At 34.3% G+C, this 21727-nt stretch overlaps 1 protein-coding gene across 8 annotated transcripts in view; it reads right to left on the bottom strand.

Annotated features, from left to right (window-relative positions):
* The window catches only part of KIAA1109 (KIAA1109 ortholog), a 197858-nt gene that overhangs the window by 170620 nt on the left and 5511 nt on the right, over nucleotides 1–21727 (bottom strand). For 7 of the 8 annotated variants that reach the window (XM_029941360.1, XM_029941381.1, XM_029941348.1 and 4 more), the window contains exons 3-6: nucleotides 16381–16510; nucleotides 13259–13375; nucleotides 12165–12243; nucleotides 10792–10856 (exon numbers count right to left, since the gene is read on the bottom strand). In XM_029941360.1, coding sequence (XP_029797220.1) covers nucleotides 10792–10856; nucleotides 12165–12243; nucleotides 13259–13375; nucleotides 16381–16477 — 358 coding nt within the window. In that variant the 5' untranslated portion in view covers nucleotides 16478–16510. Of the gene's footprint in view, nucleotides 1–10791; nucleotides 10857–12164; nucleotides 12244–13258; nucleotides 13376–16380; nucleotides 16511–20538; nucleotides 20615–21727 lie in introns of all 8 variants that reach the window. The other variant, XM_029941355.1, reaches the window with a different exon arrangement.

The raw sequence follows: 21727 nt of genomic DNA on the forward strand, positions 1-21727 counted from the left end.
GAAAACACTGGATTTTAATACATTTGAAGTATTTAAGACTTGACAGTAATAAATATTATTATCCATTTTTAAGTAAGTCATCAAACAGTATCACTCACTAGGTTTATACCTTTCTTCAGTAGTCATCCAAAACCTCTTCCCAAAATGCCAGAGTCAAATATCCAGAAAAGTACTCAAATACATTGACAGGTGACAGGTGTCTCACACTTGGCATATCCAACAAAACATCTGAGTTTTCTCACCTAAACTTACTCAACAGTATTCCTCATCTTATCAATAGTATGTCAATCTTTTCAATTGCTCAGGCCAAAAAAACTGCCCGCGTTCTTTCATGTCCAGATAGTATCAGCAAATTCTGTCAGATTTCCTTTCAACATATATCCAAAATCCAACCACTTCTCATCACTGAGGCCCATGTTACCATCACCTTGCACCTGTTTTAATATAAAAGCCACATAACTAGTCTCCCTGCTTTTGTCCTTATTCCCCTTATGCCAATGCCTTACACATTGGCCAGGTTCTACAAAAACTTAACTGAAGTCATGTCACTCTTCTATTCACTCACTTTCTAATGGCTTCCCCTCCCACTCAGATTAATATCAATGTCCTCTGAGTGACCTCTAAAACCCATTCTCATTGGGGTGCCTGAGTGGCTCAGTCAAGTAAGTGTCCAACTTCAGCTCAGGGCATGATCTCACAGTTCACAAGTTCAAGACCCACATTGGGCTCTGTGCTGATAGTGCAGAGCCTGGAGCCTGCTTTGAGTTCTGTCTCCTTGGTGTCTGCCTGTCTCTCTGCCCCTCCTCTGCTCACTCTTTCTCTCTCTCTCTCTCTCTCTCAAAAATATTAATAAATATTAAAAAAAAGTTCTCTTCTCTCCTAAGCTTCCCTCCAAATTAACCAGTCTCCATTTTGGTAATTAAATAGGAACAAAGCAACCAGGGAATGTTCTTCTCCTAGATATTTACAACTCATTTCCTTACTTGTTTCATGTTTCTGTTTAACCCCAATCAATGAAGCATTCCCTGACTTCCCTATGTAAAACAGTGCCCTCCCTGTAAAACAGAACTCCCTATTTTACTGAATCTGCTTTTATTCTCCTCAACGCCATTATTTTCCTCTCCCATTCCTCAATGCTATATATATTTACTTGCGCATTACCTGAATCTCTCACAACTTGGATGAAACAAGCTCTGTAAGAGAAGGGACTTGTTTTATTCAGTTATATCCCTGGTAGCTACAACAATTCTCACCATCTAAAAGGATTCATTTGTATGAAAGAATAAGAACATCTTACTACAAATCACACTCCTAACTAAAACAAAAATATCCACAAATAGAATTTTTGAAAACCCCACATCTTTTGCACAACTGCAAAGTGGAATATTTTTCTATTCCCACATTGATCTATAGAAGTAGGAATTATTATACAATTCTTCAAAATCACAAACTCAATCAAAATTTACCTCAAAACTCATTCGATCATTTGTTTTCAAATTTACTTACAGAATAGTTTATCATGATCCCTGAATACAAATGCCCTGATCATTAGGATCATGATAAAAAAGCTACTGGATGAGCTGCAGAAGCAGCAATGGGAAAAATTAAGTCTGGACTAGCTCCTAATTGGATCAGCAGTGATGAATAAACAAACAGTGACTGTATAAAAATGGAAACAGGAGTCCTCTCAATTTCATCATGCACAGGCGATTCTCTTCCTTCAATAGAACTGATAGTATATGAATATGACCCCATTAACTTAATAAGAACACCAAGACACAAAGATAGAGAAAGTAACAGTCTCTGAAAGTATTTTGACCACACTGACAAACACTAAATACTTGATATTAAACTACTGGAAGAGCCTCCTCAAATAATACCTACTTTCCCAACTTTTTTTTGCATTAATTATTATTTATTGTTGCCTAGAATGTAAACTCCATTAGAGAAGCATTTTTCCTATTGTGTTCACTATTATATCCCTGGTGCCTAAAATAACATCTGACACATGAAAGGTACTCAATAAATATGTTAAATCATTAAATAGAAGTAAGTGGATTTTTTAAACTTTCAATTTATACTGAGTTCTTTTTTAAACAATCTTCCATTTCGTAATGTGATACAATGATCATAATAATAAAAGCAGCTCACCTCTACTGAACATAGACTCTGTTCCAGCCACTAAGTGAGGCACTCTACTCACCCAATCCCATTTAATCCTCGCAGCAACCCTGGCAGTCAGAGCCCAAGACTGCACAAATAGAAAGTAGTAGAAGAACCCAAGATTCTAAATACTGGGTCCTCACCACAAAATAAAATTACTTATCAATTAGATTAATAAATGTAATGATGGTTCCAAAAAATGTTATTACTCCCTGAGAACAGAAATGTATCAAGAATCCAGTTATTTTTTTGTAATTTTATGAAAAATGGATCAATAGTCAAACCTTAAATGCAGTATTTAAAACTGTTAAATTCTGGTAACACTAGATCTCTCAATGACATTTATCTCTCTTGGAAATCTTAAAAGCAGATTTTAAGTCTCATTCATTCTGATGACATTGCAAGTCAAAGCAAAAAATTTAATTTATATATAATTTAAGAAAGGTATAATTAGTTGACTAAGTGTCATCTCTACATTAACATAGCTCTATCCTTGAAGGCAGAAATCTTTTTCTCATACTCCTTATCATCTAATATTTACATAGCGGACTTCCTGAAAACATTTTTTAATAAAATACTCAATTAGATAGATGTAAACTATAAATATAAAAGGCTCTTCACTTAATAAGCAGTTAATTTATGTAGGAAAAAAGGTAAATGAATGTTATAAAACTGCTTAAGTCTCCTGAGCAAACAGTTAATTGAGTCTTCTTAGTTTCCAAAGGGAAATTAGGAAACAGGCACTTATTTAATTATGTAATTGGGACACATGCTATTTGCAGTAAAAAAGCTAAAGTGCAAAGTGCTGCCAAGACCTTGTAACACTTTGAATCAATACTTAGTACAAAGATAAAATAGTCTACTGACCTTTTAAAATTGTTCAAGGATTTTTATTTCCTTTATTTAACAAATAAGTAAGATTTAGATGCTATAAATGTAGAGTACTTGAATGTATTATGCTAAAACTTCTAAGTGACACAACGACAGAAAGGGACATACTTTTTTCACTTCTTAGCAATGCAAGAACTCCTCTGGATAAGAAAGATGCATCCCTCATTATTCAGATCAGTATTGATTTAAACACTGTATTATCACATATTAAGAAGCAAATGACTCTGCTACTTATTTTCCAAAAGAATGGCTTAAAATCAACTATCCTAAAAACCAAAATAAAGGTTTTTGATGGAAACCCTCATTAGTTGGTCTTTGGCCAACAACCAAATCACTAATTTCATGACCTAGGAAATATTTTACAACAAAAGATGTGGTAAACAAATTAGATGTGTTTGTCCTTTAAAAAAAAAAAAAAAGAAGAAGAAGCACTGAGCAACTGACAACTTTAAATCTGCTCCTGGATTAAATTATCCCAGCCAAGTTCAATGACACAGAATTTGCACACTTGAACACCTACCCCTCTTTTCTCCTAATAAAATAGTTCTAAAACTTCCTCCTGAATATCTTAGCACTAACCACAGACAGACTTTATCCTATCTCCTTGGAAAGCTACTGGCATTATCTATTCAGGTACACACTCCAATTAGGCTTTCAAATTTTTTACCCAGAAATGTCCACTATCTCCACTACCTGCTTGAGTAACTGTCAAAGTACATGGATCTGCCTTTAACCTATAGGAAATAATATCTAGACATAAGGTCTCATTAGTGAATATAATCCACCATTTTAATAAGTTCCATAATGTTGTCCAACTTTTTATCAAAAGCTTAGTTTGCAGCCTATGTACTCTATGTACCATCCTCTATGTACTATATTCTAAATTCTATCTCTGAATCATGCTAGATTAATAATGTACCTAGACCACACCACTTATTCCTGCATTGTTATTTGACATCATGTCTTTATCTTTTTTAAGTTTATTTATTTTGAGAGAGAGAGAGAGAGAGAGCATGTGTGGGTAAGAGACAGAGAGAGAAGGAGAGAGAACGAGAGAGAAAGGAGAGAGAAGGAGAGAGAAAGGAGAGACAGAAGGAGAGAGAGTGGGAGAGAGAGCGGGAGAGAGAAAGAATCGTAAGCAGGCTTTGCACTGTCAGATGGAGCCCGATGTGGAGCTGAAACTCGTGAATAGCAAGATCATGACCTGAGTCAAAACCAGGAGTTGGTCTATTAATCGAGTGAGCCACCAGGTACCCCTTGTGTCTTTACTTTTGAAAGGTGTGACTATGAGCATCTTGAGAATGTCATCCTCTATAACAGAAAATTTCTTTTAAAGGCACTTGGAAGAGAAACTTCTTCAACCCTATCAAAGCTGTGTTCCTCTTGATGAACACATAGATTTAAATGTTAAAATGTAGAGCAATTCCTATCAAAATAACACCAGTATTCTTCACAGAGCTAGAACAAACAATCCTAAAATTTGTATGGAATCAGAAAAGACCCTAAATAGCCAAAGCAATCCTAAAAAAGAAAACCAAAGCTGAAAGCATCACAATCCCAGACTTCAAGATGTATTACAAAGCTGTAATCATCAAGACAGTATGGTACTATCACAAAAAAGGATGCTAAGATCAATAGAACAAATAGAGAACCCAGAAACTGACCCAAAAACATATGGCCAACTAATCTTTGACAAAGCAGGAAAGAATATCCAATGGAATAAAGACATTCAGCAAATGGTGGTAGGAAAACTGGACAGCAACATGCAGAAAAATGAACCTGGACAACTTTCTTATACCATACACAAAAATAAACTCAAAATGAATGAAAGACCTAAATGTAACAAAGCCATCAAAATTCTAGAGGAGAAACCAGGCAAACACCTCTTTGACCTCTGCCTCCACAACTTCTTACTTAACACATCTCTGTGTTGAAACAAAAGCAAAAATGAACTAGTGGGACCTCATCAAGATAAAAAGCTTCTGCACAGCAAAGGAAACAATCAGAAAAACTAAAAAACAACCTACAGAATGGGAGAAGACATTTACAAATGACATATGTGATAAAGGGTTAGTATCCAAAATCTATGAAGAACTTATCAAACTTAACACCCCCCCCAAAAAAACCCAAATAATCCAGTGAAAAAATGGGCTAAAGACATGAACATATACTTATCCAAAGAAGACATCCAGATGACCAACAGACACATGAAAAAATGCTCAACATCACTCATCATCAGGGAAATACAAATGAAAACCATAATGAGATACCACCTCACACCTGTCAGAATGGCTAACATTAACAACTCAGGCCAACACAACTTGGCAAGGATCCGGAGAAAGAGGATCTCTTTTGCACTGCTGGTGGGAATGCAAACTGGTGCAGCCCCTCTGGAAAACAGTACGGAGGTTCCTCAAAAAAATTAAAAAATAGAATTACCCTATGACCCACTACTAGGTATTTACCCAAGGGATACAGGTGTGCTGTTTCGAAGGGGCACATGCACCCTAATGTTTGTAACAGCACTATCGACAACAGCCAAAGTATAGAAAGAGCCCAAATGTCCATCGACAGAAGAATGGATAAAGAAGATGTGGTATATATACACAATGGAGTATTACATGGCAATCAAAAAGAATGAAATCTTGACATTTGCAACTACATGGGTGGAACAGGAGTGTATTATCGTGAGCAAAATTAGTCAGAGAAACATAAATATCATATAACTTCAATCATATGAGGAAATTAAGACAGAATAGATGAATATAAAGGAAAGGAAGCAAAAATAATATAAAACCAGGGAAGGGGACAAAACATAAAAGACTCTTAAATATGGACAATAAACAGAGGGTTGCTGAAGTGGTTGTGGGAGGGGGATGGGCTAAATGGGTAAGGGGCATTAAGGAATCTACTCCTGAAATCATTGTTGCACTATATGCTAACTAACTTGCATGTAAGTTAAACAATAAATAAATTTAAAAATGAATAAATGTTAAAATGTAGGAAAAACTATGAGCAAATAATTAGAATTTCATATGTGATAAAGTCTACCAATTTTTAACATCACTATGAGGTATGGCATCTTTTCTATTGCAAGCACTAGCGCACCAAAAGTAAGACAAAACTAGTCTTTTTTTTTTAATTTTTATTCATTTTTGAGAAACAGAGAGTACAAGTTGGGGAGGGGCAGAGAGAGAGGGCCATAGAATCTTCAGAGACATAGAATCTGAAGAAGGCTCCAGGCTCTGAGCTGTCAGCACAGAGCCCAACATGGGGCTCGAACCCATGAACCACAAGATCATGACCTGAGCCAAAGTTGGATGCTCAATCAATTGAGCCACCCAGGCACCGCAATTTAGGTATTCTTATATATTAAGATATAAAATATCCAAAAATTTTCTCTTCTATATCAAGGACAATTACAGACAAAACTGAGACATAAAAATACATTAAGACAAAAAGAATCCAAGACACAAAATAGCATAGGAGAGCCAGTCAATGAAGCGCTAATACATGAGCTATTTATATTAAGCTGGGTTGTATTCATTGGAAGTAGTAATTACATTTTGTTCTATCCTTTGAAATGAGCTAAGTTCATCACTCCCCTCCTCAAAAATCTTAAATGGCAGAGACTCCCAGGTGTTCAATATCCTTCACAACACAGTGTCATCCCCTATTATTCCTTTACCTTATATTTACCACCAAATTGAGTTACTTGCTAATTTCTAAACATACCCATTTTCCAACCTCAACATCATTGGTCAAACCCAGTTATTTCACCTGAGGCACTCTCTCTTCTCCACCTCTGCTTGACATAATCCCACCCACTGTCATCATGCATGCTACTTACGAGATACGACTTTCACAACATTCTGTCTCCTAACATATGGGCATAACTTTAATCATCATCACACCATAATCTTGTTGGGACCACACCAGGCACACCATACTAAAATTGGTAATTTTGAGGACAGTATTTTTCCTCAACACATATTCACTGTTCCCTCTCTCCATAATTATAAAAAAATTTTTTTAATGTCTTTTATTTATATTTTTGAGAGACAGAGAGAGACAGCAAGCAGGGGAGGGTCAGAGAGAGAGGGAGACACAGAATCTGAAGCAGAGTCCAGGCTCTGAGCTAGCTGTCAGCACAAAGCCCGACGCAGGGCTTGAACCCACAAAACGTGAGATCGTGACCTGAGCCGAAGCCGGCACTTAACCAACTGAGCCACCCAGGCGCCCCTCTCCACAATTATAATTACTTATATGCATGTATATCCTGAAATAGATTTGGGTAACACCCAACTCCACTTTCTTCAATCCCCCCCTTCCAGCTTCACACAATAATCAGAAAAATGAATACAAAATATCTGTTAAATAAGGTAAAAATTTTTATTAAAAGCTACCTCTTTCATGAAGGACTTGGGTCAGTTACTCTTGACCTCATCCATGTATTTTGATGTAATCTACTTTAAGGAGATGAAATATTTTGTGATAAAATGAAGTAATTATTTTCTTCAAAAAAAAGCTATAAATAATCTAAGATGATATTTTGCACATTTATGAAAACTCTAAAGTCAGCAATCTCATTAGGCTGAGGTTTAAAACTTGCAGTTGCCTCTGGATACTGGATATTATCATATTCATTCCTCCTATAAGCTGCTATCAGTGTTTATACATAAGAATTTCCAAGAACCTACCTGGACCATATTTGACAAGCCTGTTTTATAACATAAGGAGCACTAGACTAGAAGTCAGCAGACCTCAGTTTTCATTCTGATTTTACCAGTTATTAATCACAGGAATTTCTGTTTTTCCATCTGCAAAATGTGGATTTTTGAGAACATTAGTTACTTCCAAATTGATAAAGATTTTGCGAAAATCAGTTGTTTCCTAACTGTGCTCCTTGGAATCCAGGGGTAAAGAGCACAGGATAGTGGAAAGGTTTTTTAGGTCAATGGGTCTACTCAACTCATATCCCTATAGTTTTCATTGGTTGATAAGAACATCTTTAAAACACTGAAAAAACTTTAGAATAAAATTTCTAACATAAATATACAAATAGGCATTTTTAAAAATATAAAGAGAACTTTTGTGTCAACTCTACTGCAATCTCATTAACAATAAAGCTTATGTTAAAAATCTCGGAAAAAAAAAACTAAACTGAGAGTAAGTCAAAAGAGCAAATCATCGAATGAAGAGTCTGCAATATTAACAGAAGCAAGACAGGCAGCAAAAAAAATACAGTCCTCAAAAACTCTATCTCTAAGTGACAAACTAAATCAGAGTCAGAAATACTGGGCCTGCTCAAAGTTATCTGAATGTGTCAAAAGCTGGGACTGAACTCAAAAGAACTCTTAGTAATGAGTACTAGCCATCTCTGAAGTACAAGTAGAGTATCTTTACCTAAATGCCACTTTTAAGGCTTATAGTCAAATAAAATATCAAAAATAATCAAGAATACTCTCTCCACAAAATTTAATGTGGATAACAGTGTAGGAAAGTGACTCAAAAATCTGAATTTATTTATATTTGATAAAGTCAAAACTTAAAAGATTTCCAACTAACATACTGACTATCTAAAGAATATTTATTTCCTGTGAAAATGCTTATACCAATTGCCAAAAAAAAAAAGAGGTAAAAAGGCTGGGTGAACAAATAATCTTCTAAAGCTACAGACTAGAGACTGCTGATTACACACAGCCATATTCTAACTCACAGAGGACAGAGAAAAGCCTATTCCAAACTACAACAAAATACTTGTATCACATGAAGCTACTCAATCTCTGCTCAAAATTTTCCAATAAACAACTCTAATTTTTAGAAAACCTTTTCCAGACATGAAATCTGCCCATTATTTTTTCTAGTCATTCCGATTTCATTAATTCTAAAGACACTAAATTCTCATCAATTTATGCCAGTCATTTCAAGGAAAAGCACATGATGTATTATGTTGAAGAGGGAAAAGTTTGTGGGAGCAAGGGAATGACAGTAAAAAAAAAAAAGACTAAAAGTGAAGTAATAGTGAAGGCGGAAGTAATTTAAGCTAACAATCTTGTGCTAAGTTTAAACACCTTTGCAACTTTAAATTTATTTTCCCATAGAAATAAAAGTATAAGGAACAGCAAGATTCCTAAAGTGAACCCACGAAAAAAGAAGAAAACCTTAACTGGAAAGTTCCAAAGTTCTGTAGAACCTAACCATCATTTCAGAATCTCAACGTAGCGTGCCAGAAACACAGAATGTGCTAACAGCTAAGAAAAGGTGCAAGAGTCTCATCATCTTCTGACACTACTCTCCAAGGTCCTGTGTAAAATCTTCTAAAACTAGTTACCAGAGTATGGCCTGTGGACATTTGCAGGGATCCCAAGATCTGTTCCAGGGACCATAAGGTCGAAACTATTTTAATAGTATTATTAGACCAAGATGTTTAACTTTTTCTTAATCACTCTCTCATGAATGGACAGTGGAGATTTTTTAAAGGCTGTATGACATATGGTACTTCAACAAACTGACTATAAAAGCAGATATGAGAATCTAATTATCTTCTATGAAGCTAGACATTAAAGTGATTTGCAAAATATACAATAGCACTCTTCTCATTATGATTTTTTTGCTTCAGAAAAGTTATTTTTCATAAAATATGTTTATTTTAATAGGTATAAGGTTTATTATATTTTTTGAAGGTGGTACCAGAAGGAACCTCATTATTTTTTTTTTAATCCAGTAAGTTAACATATAGTGTAGTATTGGTTTCAGGAGCAGAACCCAGTGATTCATCACTTACATAGAATGCCCAGTGCCCTCCTCAGTGCCCCTCACATATAGCCCATCCCCCACCCACCAACCCTCCAGCAACCCTCTATTTGTTCTCTGTATTTAAGAGTCTCTTATGATTTGCCTCCCTCTCTGTTTTTATCTCATTTTTCCTTCCCTTACCCATGTTCATCTGTTTTATTTCATAATTTTTAATAAAATAAAAAATGTTTCTATTTATCAGGCATAATTTTGAATGCAAGATATATCAATATAAATTACATAAATAACAGCTCTTTGAGGTCCTCAGTAATTTAGAAGAATGTACATATAGTTCCTGAGATCGAAAAGTTTAGGAAGCACTATTCTAGGGAGTCAAGTCAAGATCTACATTCCTTGAAGTTACTGGTAATGATTAACATCAAGTAGGAGGGTTAGGGCACAGGAGCACTTAAAGAGTTGTGAAATAAAGACGTAGGGAGAAAATTCTGAGATGATTAAATGTTGATGATAAAAGCAGAACCAGAAGATAGTCTAGAGCTTTCATTTCCTCTTTTCTCTTCAACCTTCGCATAGTAGATAAATGAGAATTAGAAGCAGTGTCAGGCAGGAAAGGCACAGAACCTTAAGTAGGAAAAATGACTTGGTAGAATGATTAAAGAGTACTAGGAAGTCCATTTTTAACCACAGTATGAATTAGGTCCACAGACTTAATAGGAGGTAAGGCTATGCATAGAAGTTAGGGTCATACTGAGGATAACCTTGAATAAATAATATGCTAAAGTAACTAAATGTAACCACGCAAGAGGAAAGCTGCTGAAAGATCTTCAGACAACTGGTGAGAAAATCAGAGTTTATAAACGCCAAAACTTTAAAAACTATTTTTATCTATTATAAAATGTGAAATATTTCAATGTCCATAAATGAAAGCACTGATCATATAATTAAAGATTTCAAATATATAAAAAAATAGAGACTCACCATGTTGCTTCTGCTTTGGATTATACACTTTCCACCACCGAAAAATTATAAATCCATCTTGAATTCTATGCAAGATAAATTACAAAATAAAAACTTCAGTAACAATTTACTTAATTCATTTAATTACTGTAAAAGGCAGGCAATTGGTAATGAATATTAAAATACAGATAATTCTCAATGGATCACTGGTATAAATGTTTCATAATCTCTCCATTTAAAAAAAGGAAAGAATTTGCATAGTATAAATTACTCTATTTAGGTAAAATTTAATACCACATTATATATAATAGGAAAATGAAGTGCTAACAGAAAAACTTTTTTCTTTTATAAATGGTATTTTCTTAATGGTATAAAAACTATATAAACAAAAGGCCAAATCTTGAACAGGGGACATTAACATGCTAACAGAAGCTTTTAAAGATACTCCATCTCTGCAATCATATAGCACCTCATGCCCCAAAAGGATAAACATAATCATAGACTCTCAACTTCTCTTTACTTTTCTTTAAAAAAATAATCTTTGACTCACAAAGAAGTTGTTTCTACTGTTTTAAGTATGAGTGTTGCCAAACCCTAGCACCTCTCAACTAATTCAAAACTTTCTTCTAAGTTAAGAAATCCAATGTTAAAAAAAATCACAAAAAACGAATAAGCTTTTCTTTCAAGGCTTACAGAAAAAAGAACATATTTAATATACTACTTATCTTTTATTATATTCAGATTTGTGTTTCCTTCTTAAAGCAAAATCAGAGGGGCAGTAGATGGCTCAGTTGATTAACCGTCTCACTATTGATTTTGGCTCAAGTCATGATCTCCGGGTCGTGAGAACAAGAACCACACTGGGCTCCATTCTGAGCATGGAGCCTGCATAAGATTCTCTCTGTCTCTCTCCCTCTGCCCTTTTCCCACTCATGTGCTCGCTCACTCTCTCTCAAAACAAAAAAAATAAAATTAGAGTAGCTAACAGATACTAAACAATTCTTAAAATGTATTACCTATAATATAATACCTTAAAATGTATTATGAGCATCCCTGATCTTTGTTTTATGTAACAAATGACCACCATGAATTCTACAAGAAAAATGGTCAGGTAATTTAATGACTCAAGTATTCATAAAGGAATGAAATGAGATTATTCATTTCTACAAGTCTCCACTTGATAAAGTTTTTGCCAGTCTAAACCTTAGCTAAATTAATCTACTGATAAAAATATTTTTAAACATCAATTCACCGGATATGATTTACTGAAAAATTATTTTTGATGTACAATTTTATTTGAAGAAGTCATATTAAATATAATCAGAAAACATTTTATAATATTTCAAGTTTAAGATGAGCTGGGGTGTTTTTTTGGTTTTGTATTTGTTTTTTACCTAATAGACATGTCTTCTGTAATATAATAGATTTCACGAACCATGACTTTTCCAGAAAGAACAGAGAAAGAGAAGGAGCCTGTTGTAGGAAAAACAACAACAATAGCGATTAGTGGAATTGTTCTGATACAGAGTAGAGCACTTAAAGCTTAAAATAATCTTAGCATTCAATTTATTCAATAATTAAATGTTCTTTCCTGGCTCCCTCCTGATGTCCTTACAGCCTTAGTAATTTTCTAACCCTCTTTCCTCAAATATAACAAAAAGTACAGTAACTACAATCACTATGAACTGAAACTACTAAATAACCATATGAAGATGTTAAATAGCTGCTCCATATGAATAATTCCCCTAATTATGCACAACTATTAAATAAACTCCAAAGCAGTGATAATTCACCATCTTTCTCCATTAATTTCTTTGACTCCAGGAACCAGTCATTGTCTCAAATTAGTGGAAGATGACTTATGTTTGAGAGAAATGTTATTTATATCACCACTAAGAAGTACTCTAAGGAAGGTTAGAATGGTTCTAGTCAGCAACCTCTCAACCCTTTTTCCCACTGGTCAAGGGCTTTCCAAAACACTGGTTCCTGAAAGACCCTCAAATCTGCACACTTCCCACTTATAAGGAGCCATTGCTAAGTTAATAATGCGGACCACAAAATTAATTGCACAAAATGATTCCAACTTATAGATGTTTATAAGTAGAAGTTACTGGGGAAAAAAAAAAACACAGCAAAAACTTCAGTGAGCATTAGAAACTTTCTTTGGCTAGTAGAATCCTCAGAAATTTCTATTTCTGTATTTTATATGTGCCTATATTTTTCCAATTATTTTAATGAGCATCTTTTACAAGCAAAAATATAAAATCTAAAAGTTACTATAGAAACAGTTTAAGAAACAAGAATAAGATAAAGAACCTAGTCAAGTGATAGTTTACCTTCTGTCAGAGTGCTGTGTGAGAGAATTCCAGTTAGGTTAATGTTCATAAAGCAAAGGTAATTTCTGAAGTTACTATCACTTATAAAATATAAATTTATAATATAAATCTCAAGGTTATGCAAAAAAAAATTCAGCATTACTCAAACTTACCAATATGGATATAGCCATGTTTGTATAATCTGTTAAGAACCAATGTTAAAATAAGACCAACATTTCGAGAATTGTAGTATGTGAGATAAATAATCCATCCACAGGACAAAATGGTAGCTGTTGGGAGGAAAAAAAAAATGCAAAAGAATCTCACTATAAGTTTCCTTTACAATCACCTTAATATCTTAATAAAAACTTGTTAGTAAAAGATCATTACATTCAAAAATGACAGAATTTACTTCTATACAGTAATAAATTTATAATTTAATACTTGGGTTTTTAAAACCAGATGTTGATCCTACCTTATCCATCTTTTTTCATTTTCCTTATAGTCTTTTCCTTTAGCCAGAAAAGCACACATTCCAATCAGATTAACTAAAAAATATTTTTGTTTCCATTTTCACTATTTTGTACTATTTTAGTTATTAAACATATGTAAAGAAGTTCTGGAAAGAGAAAGCCCTTATTTCTAAATATTCTGAAAACTGTCCACCTTTATTAGGGTAAAAGCTCATTCCCAAGAAGTTTCCTAAAGGCTACAGTCATTAAAAAGAACAAAAACCAATGATTTTTTTTAAATCAGAGAAAAAGCAATGGTTTTTTTAAACCAATAGTTCCTGTTTAAAAAAAAAAAAAGGTAAAAAAATGAGAATTTTACTCTACTTAAAGGTGTATCTGTATTAAACAGGCCATCTTATGCTATTTTGCTATAATTGATAAGACAATAAGCTACTTCTAAAGAATGCCAGTGAGTATACTACATACAGTAAATGCTATTTCAAATTTGACCACTTTTCATGAAAAGTTTATAGTCACTTATAGGATTCAGAATATTCCTCCAAAGAACCTAGGTCATTAATATAGAAAATTACAATGTAAGACAGCATTTTTGATAATAATTTTCCTTTATTTATCTATTTTAAAAGCATAACTTTCTAACTTAGGACAAAATAATGTAAAGCAATTTAACATGCATAATCATTTAGCAACATCATATTAAGTTCTTAACTTTTTTAAAAAGTTATTTTAACATGGATAAAACAAAGCAGACACTGAGAGTCAAAATATATTTTCTTGGGGTAGCTTATATTGACAGTAATAGCTCTGATGTAGCAAGTGCTATGATTTGTCCATAAATATTATTTCTAAAACAATTCTTTTGAAAAGTTATTTTGATGATATGTCATTATATTTTTCTTTGTAAAAAGTGTTTTGTGGGGGTGCCAGTGTGGCTCAGTTGGTTAAATGTCCGACTTCAACTCAGGTCATTATCTCATGGTTTGTGGCTTCAAGCCTGTATCAGGGTCTGTGCTGACAGCTTGGAGCCTGGAGCCTGGAGCCTGCATCGGATTCTCTGTCTCCATTTCCTCTCTCTCTCTCTGTCCCCCCTCCCACTCCTGCTCACATCTGTCTCACTCTCTGTTTCAAAAACAAATAAATGTTAAAAAAAATAATAAATAAAGAAGTGTTTCGGTTTTCTTTAATTGAAGTATAGTTGACATACAATATTACATTAGTTTCAGGTATATAAAAAAATGATTTGAATACATCATTATATGTTGGCATATTTTGTGCTAATTTTTACTGTAAATCACTGTGTTGACAGCAGGTTACTGTGAGCCATTCAGAAAGGCAAGAAGGATTTGCTGAGACAGTATGCTTCTAGTAGTATGCAACCTGAGAATTGTGGCCTTTTCCCTCTATCCTGTCTCTCTACCCCTTCAATATCATGAGGCCACTTAGTAAAACAGCAAGAGTAAACAATCAATGTCATTCTGGGTGTTGCTGTTGTTTCTTTAAGGAAAGGATTTGTATAAAACAAAAAGAAGTCAAAGAACTTCTAGGTAATAAAAGAAGACAATGATAGGAAATAAGGAAGAATTCTGCCTTAAACTAAAAGGCAATTTTCAATGCTGCTTTTATGAAGTTCTATTTCATATTAATATTTTGCATTTCATTTTACTTTTTTGACTTTATTTAATGATAATTTATAATAGTTCACTTCTGTCAATTAGGAAAAAACAGAACTCAAAAGTTTAAATTGTAATCCAGTCCTACCTACAAATCATGAATCATAATTCCTTCTATATACACTTCACCTCTACCCATGTCCTTACATGGACTGTGGTGTCAAGAAAGAAACATAAGCATGCACTCAGAAAAAAAAGACCTATGTAACCTGTATAAATTATTTAATCCTTATGGGTCTCAATTCTCCAACATGTTAAAAGGAGAGAAATAGTACCTACCTTCTTAAGTTTTCTCCGAGCATTGAAACAACATACGCAAAATGGTATGTGACAAACAGAAAATGCACAATAAATATCAGTACCCTCTTTCTCCCTTCTTACCCCAACCTATTGTTTCTATTTTCCCCTCTACGTTTCTAATTCTTATGCTAAAATTCAAATCCACAAAAACTTTCTGGGCAGTAACAGCCCACAGCATTCTCTCCTTTCCTAATTATCACTTTCATAGTCTCCCCTCTTATTCCTCATATTCATTCATTCACTCATTTTCCCTCCCCCTCTTAGCCACTGATTTATACACTGTTTTGTTTTATTTCTATGTACCTAGAAAACTTCTGGACTATTAGGCCAAAAAATTTATCTTCTTATACTGGCAGAGCCAACAGTTAAGTGTAAGGAGTAAGGAAAGAGATGAGATTAATTAGGCATATACACTCTATTTTGCTATAAAAAAACAAGAAGAACCAGTCTCAACCAGTCAGTTGAGCATCCCCCCAAAGACACATATCTTGAACCTAAAAAAAACAAAAAATCATGGGAATTTATCATTATAAAAGTGTGTGTGTGTGTGTGTGTGTGTGTGTGTGTGTGTATGTGTGTGTTGAGGTGTGGTTTGGTGAAGTAGTAGACTTGAGACAGAAAAGATAATCTCATTGCAATGTCTTTCTCCTCCCACCTCCCCTAAGTCACACAGGAGGCAGCCTAAGAAGAAGAGCCCTCTAGAGCACTTGCCAGAGCAAATATTCATAGAAATAAAGACTGAAACCTTTTCTCCAAAAAATAGACCAAGTATTGTAAGCATTTCAGTTAAATGTGACAGTTGTTAATCCATACATAAAAAACAATAAAGTACAAGAAATAAATTCTACTTACCAACAAGGAGCCAAACAACATTGGAATTGTGTTCTGTAAGAAAATCTTCTAATTGAGTAATACTAGGAACAATGCTCTCATTCTTCCTTTGATCCATTACTGAAGTTTTTCCAGACCAGCATCTAAAGGCCTAAGAGTTCAAAGGTTAAATTTAGAATCAGAGATTCATTAAACTGTAGGGGAAATCATGTAAGAGAGGAAAAAAGGTAAATTTAATAAAAGTAAAAGTTCATAAGGTAGAAGATAAAAGATAAGCTTAAGGGCCAGATAGGAAAATGGAAATAGTTTCATTACAAAAATCTTTTAGAATTTTACTTTGCTGGTGCCTTTTAGTGTTATGCCTTCTGGCGTTATTTTTAATCTAAATGAAAGTTGATATATTGAATTCTTGATTAAAAGAATTAAAGGAGGGGCATCTGGGTAGCTCAGTCAGTTGAGCATCCCCCCAAAGACACGTGTTGAACCTAATCTATCTTGCCTCTCTCTCCTGATATATTATGACCAATAAGAACTGTTTTATCATCTTTGTATCCACAACACGGGTGACAGTGCCTTGAATACAGCCACTGTTTTCAAGTATTACATTATTTTAAATGGTATTTTTATCTATTACATAAGAAAATAACTGATCCACATGTTTTAAGACAAGCTCTCTCAGTATTTTCTCTAAAAAAATTTTCTTGATGCTTATAATTTATTTTATTTTACTTTTTTTGCTTACAATTTATTTTTGAAAGAGAGACAGAGACACAATGCAAGCAGGAGAGCTTGTAACTGGAACAGAGGAAACGACAGGTGAGAAAGAGGCTTTTCTTGCCCAAGCACATATCTCTTGGTCTCTCCTTATAACAATGACCAAGGAACAGGTGTCTCCCAACTCAAAAATAACAACTCAGTCATCTGTCATTCTATCATGTCTTTCTTCAGTGCTTAAATTCTTATCTTTTTAAAAAATTTAAGTGCAAATACTGAGCAATATCAAACACAAACTTCACCACAACATCAAAAAGATTACCTTAGCAAGAATTATTTGACTTGACAGTCTTGAGTGTAAGAATAGAAGGAATATATACTATTCTAGAAAGGGGAGGCAAGTAAGCTTCATCAAGGAAGGAGGAAAAGAACATTAAGAGAGACTGGGGAAGGGGGAAGGAGGAGGCAGTCACCAAAGAAAAACAGTAGAATCAAAATAACCTGCTTCAGATTATATTGTTCCAGAAATAGGCCATTATGTGGAATAAGAACATGGATTCTATACTACACTAAGTTAGAACTACCAGTTCTAATGTTATAGCTGTGTGACCATGGGCAAGTTACCTAACCTTTCTGTGCTCTATTCCCTCATCTGTAAACAATTACCTACCTGACAGAGCTAAATTGTGAAAATTGATGAATTCATGTATGTAAAACATTTAGAACAGGGCCCAGCATATAGTAAATAATACACTGTATAAATGTTTGCTAATGGTAACCAATGCTGTGATGTCTTGCCAACACACTGTTGGCATTCATCTCTACACAAGATGATTACTCATTTGGAACAACTGTGACACCTTACTGAGGGCTGCTTTTTGATTGCAGAAACATGCTCAGCTTGTACTCAGGGCAAGCCAGAAATGCCAAAGAGTTATTGTCAATGATGGCTAGTGGGGGATACACAACTGCAGCTTCCTGCTCTTGATTTAGGATAACTCTGAAGTATGGTATTTTTTCAGTTTATTTATTTAATTTTGAGAGAGAGAGAGAGAGACAGCAGAGGAGCAGAGAGAGAGGAGAGAAAGAATTCTAAACAGGCCCTATGCTGTCAGCACAGAACCCAAGGTAGGCCTCAAACCCACCAACCATGATGAGATCATGACCTGAACTGAAACTAAGAGTCCGATGCTTAACTAGCTGAGCCACCCAGGCGCCTCTGAGGCATATTCCATTTGGTTTGCCGAGAGTTCACCAGTGGTGGTGAGCTCCAGATGCCCACAGTGGTTAATTGCTAGGAAATGCTGTTTACTGACTTCAGTCCCTTCCCTATCCCCCTGCCAGTGTCGCCTATGGTCAGTTCTGTACTTGAATCCTTACGCAGGTATTGTTTCTGGGAAGACCTAAACTAAGGAACTTTTTTTTTTGTTACCAGTCCTATTAAATCTGTGGATAGTTTTCTTTTACATTAAAAATGATACTGTCTTTTAAAAAGATCATGAAACCATACGATTTAAAGGATGTAGTGTTTAATATTTTTTAAAAGTTTGCTTTAATTCAGGGTATATCTATATATTGCATTTTGGAATTGGATTTTGATGGAAAGAGAAACATTTCCTTCATCTGAACAGGAGGAAAGAGGAAAGGAGAGACCAAGATACAGGGAGATTTGGTGACAGAAATATGAGAGAATCTGATGGCTTCTATGGATTTTTGAAAATGTCAAATTCAGGGTGTCTAAGTGGCTCAGTCAGTTAAGTAACTGACTTCAGCTCAAGTCACGATTTCACAGTTCATGAGTTTGAGTCCCACTTCATGTGAGTTGGAGCCCTGCTTTGGGTGAGCTCCACTTGTCGGTCGGTCTGTCTGTCTGTCTGTCTCTCTCTGTTCCACTTCTCTCTCTGTTCCACTTCTCTCTCTCTCTCTCTCTCTCTCTCTCTCTGCCCCTCATGGGATTCTCTCTTTCTCAACAGAAAAGGAAAGGAAAGGGGAAAGGAAAGGAAAGGTCAAATTCATATTTATCTAAAATCTTTTTTTTTTTTTTTTTTTTTTTTTTTTTTTTTTTTTTTTTTACTTATTACTCCCAAGGTTTTGGCTCTAGTCCCATTACTTCTACAGTACCTGTTTGTTTTCTATTTTTCTTAGTTTTTAATTTTTGTTTATAACAACTGCCAGAAGAATGGCCCTAAGCAGGCGGTGAAAGGAAATACGAATGAGAGGGCCTTCAGCACCAAAGCTTACCCCAAGTCTCCCAACTCCAACCTACCTCAGCAGTAATTGTTTGATAATCTCAGAAAAGGGGGGCGTGGGAGGAACTGGATGATCTGTGCACCTGCCCACAGCCTGTCAAGAAAACCTCACTGCAATGGTTAACCTTCTTCCAGGGCTACGTCACTCCTCTAAAAAAGATATCATCCCATTATTTGACACAGGAGTTCATGTATAAATAAGGTTCTACTACATTAGGTTTAAAAGGAATAAGTCTATATAATATTACCTATAATATAAGAAAACCTGGTTATGAAGAGACAGAGCTTTCTTGGGTTCTGTCATGGGAAAGTAAATATTTGATTTTGATTTTTTGGAACAATATAGTTAAGACAGTTGCTTGATAATATAGGGCTATTTCTTTGTTTATTCATTCAATAAATATTTATTGAGCTTAAAAATTCTGTAATACAGCTAAGGAATTCTGAGTATTAAGTATAAGATTTGGAATCTTTACATTAATCTTTTTAGTAGGATGTCTGATAATACAGAAAATACTAAAGAAAGGCTGTTTGAATAACTACCTGTATCTTAGCAGTTATCATACCATATTACAATTATCATATTAGAAGTTTGTCTCCCCCACTGGAAAGATGTTAAGGCTGGCTTTGCCCTACCCATGTAAATGCAATATTCAACCAAGTTCCTGTATACAGAAATCTCTCAATAAATACTTGTTTTAGAAATGAGTGAAATAAATACATCATCATAAAAAGTATATAATTATGAGCTTGCCAAAAATAGTGAATATTAAAAAAAATAATAAGTCAGTATTCCCAATGTACCCAGGGCCAAAGAGATTCCTAAATGATCTTTTTCACTCTCAAGGAAATCTGGTTTTCATTTGCTTGAGTTTACGAAGAGGATATTCAACTTTTTAATAACCCAATTCCAGATATAACAAAAATGTGGAAAAGTTTAATCAAATCCCTCACACAACAATGAAATAAAAATTCTTGTATATAAAGTGTTCACATATCTTCAGGCCATTATATCAAAGTTCTCTGCATTTAATTATAGTTCCTTTCCCAAGATTTTTTTTTATATTTTATTTTAAGAGAGAGAGAGAGAGTGAACATGCAAATGCATGAGCAGGAAGGGGCAGAGAGAGAAAAGGGGAGAATCCCAAGCCGACTCTGAGCTGTTAAAAATGGACAGCTCGCTCTACCCCTTCAATACCTTCAATTCCTTCTTTACCTGTGAGACAGCTTGAGCAAGTTACTGAATCTCTTTGAGCCTGTTTCCAAATGGCCATCTCTTCTTTGAAGAGGTGCTCGAGGCAATAAAAACACAAAGCTAACATAAACTCACAATACACTGCTTGACAAGAAACACAATTACAGCAGTGGTGCTAAGCTACTATTATTAATGTTCTTTAAAAAAAAAATCAGCTTAACAAAAAAGGTAAAAGCTAAAAATAAATAAAATGCCTAGCAGTAAACAATGACTAAAATGTATTTCATTTCTTATGATATATGAGAAAAATACATATATTTAGCTAAATAATGACTTTAATAACCAAAAAAATTCATTGGCATAAATAACAATCAAGAAATTACGGTAATATGAATAATGTAGTTCTACAAATACCAGTGAGCATGATGATATGATTCTTAGAAGCAGATCAAATACCAAAATAACACTAGTTACCAGGCAACAATTGCTAAAGAAATATTCAGAAATGGTGACTGCCAATTGAAACACTATAAATCTGCAAACTAACCATACTTTCTAACAATGTAATCTATGCTACAAAAATTGTTCCTTACGTTATCTGTGGAAGAATTTTTAATATCTCAGAAATCATATCATTCAACAAAAATGTTGTACTTTAGCAAACCTCACTTCTATAGCCAGAAATTTATGTTGGTTTACTTAAATACTTATTAAAAGCAAAACAAAACAAATCTCTTAGAAATCCATAGAAAACATATCCAATAATAGGGTAAAAAGAACTGACTTCAAACTCTCTAAACCTAGAAGAAACCATGACTCTTAAATATAACCCACTTTTAGTAATCCTCCAGAATTTCTACCTACAACACATTCCTTGATATGGTCAGCAGTACAAAGAGCTCAACAGTAACTGCCAAATGAAAGATTTAATCCTCATTATCTACTCAAAGTCATGCCTACTGCACCTCTAAACATTTCATTAAATCCAATTATACAGCAAACACTCCCAAATAAACTTAGATTGTATTGCAGTTTCACTTCACAGTATATAAAATGCTGTGTTGTGACAGGTATCAACTATCCATTAGATACTGAATCAATTTTTCTTAAGCACCACTAACTGCTTGCTTTTCTTGAAGCTAGATCATTCTGAAAATTTCCTGTTAGACCTATGAGTGCGAACATATGGTATCTGTCCTTCTCTGCCTGA

Source organism: Suricata suricatta, chromosome 1 (assembly GCF_006229205.1).
Source record: "Suricata suricatta isolate VVHF042 chromosome 1, meerkat_22Aug2017_6uvM2_HiC, whole genome shotgun sequence".
NCBI classification, from domain to species: Eukaryota; Metazoa; Chordata; class Mammalia; order Carnivora; family Herpestidae; genus Suricata; species Suricata suricatta.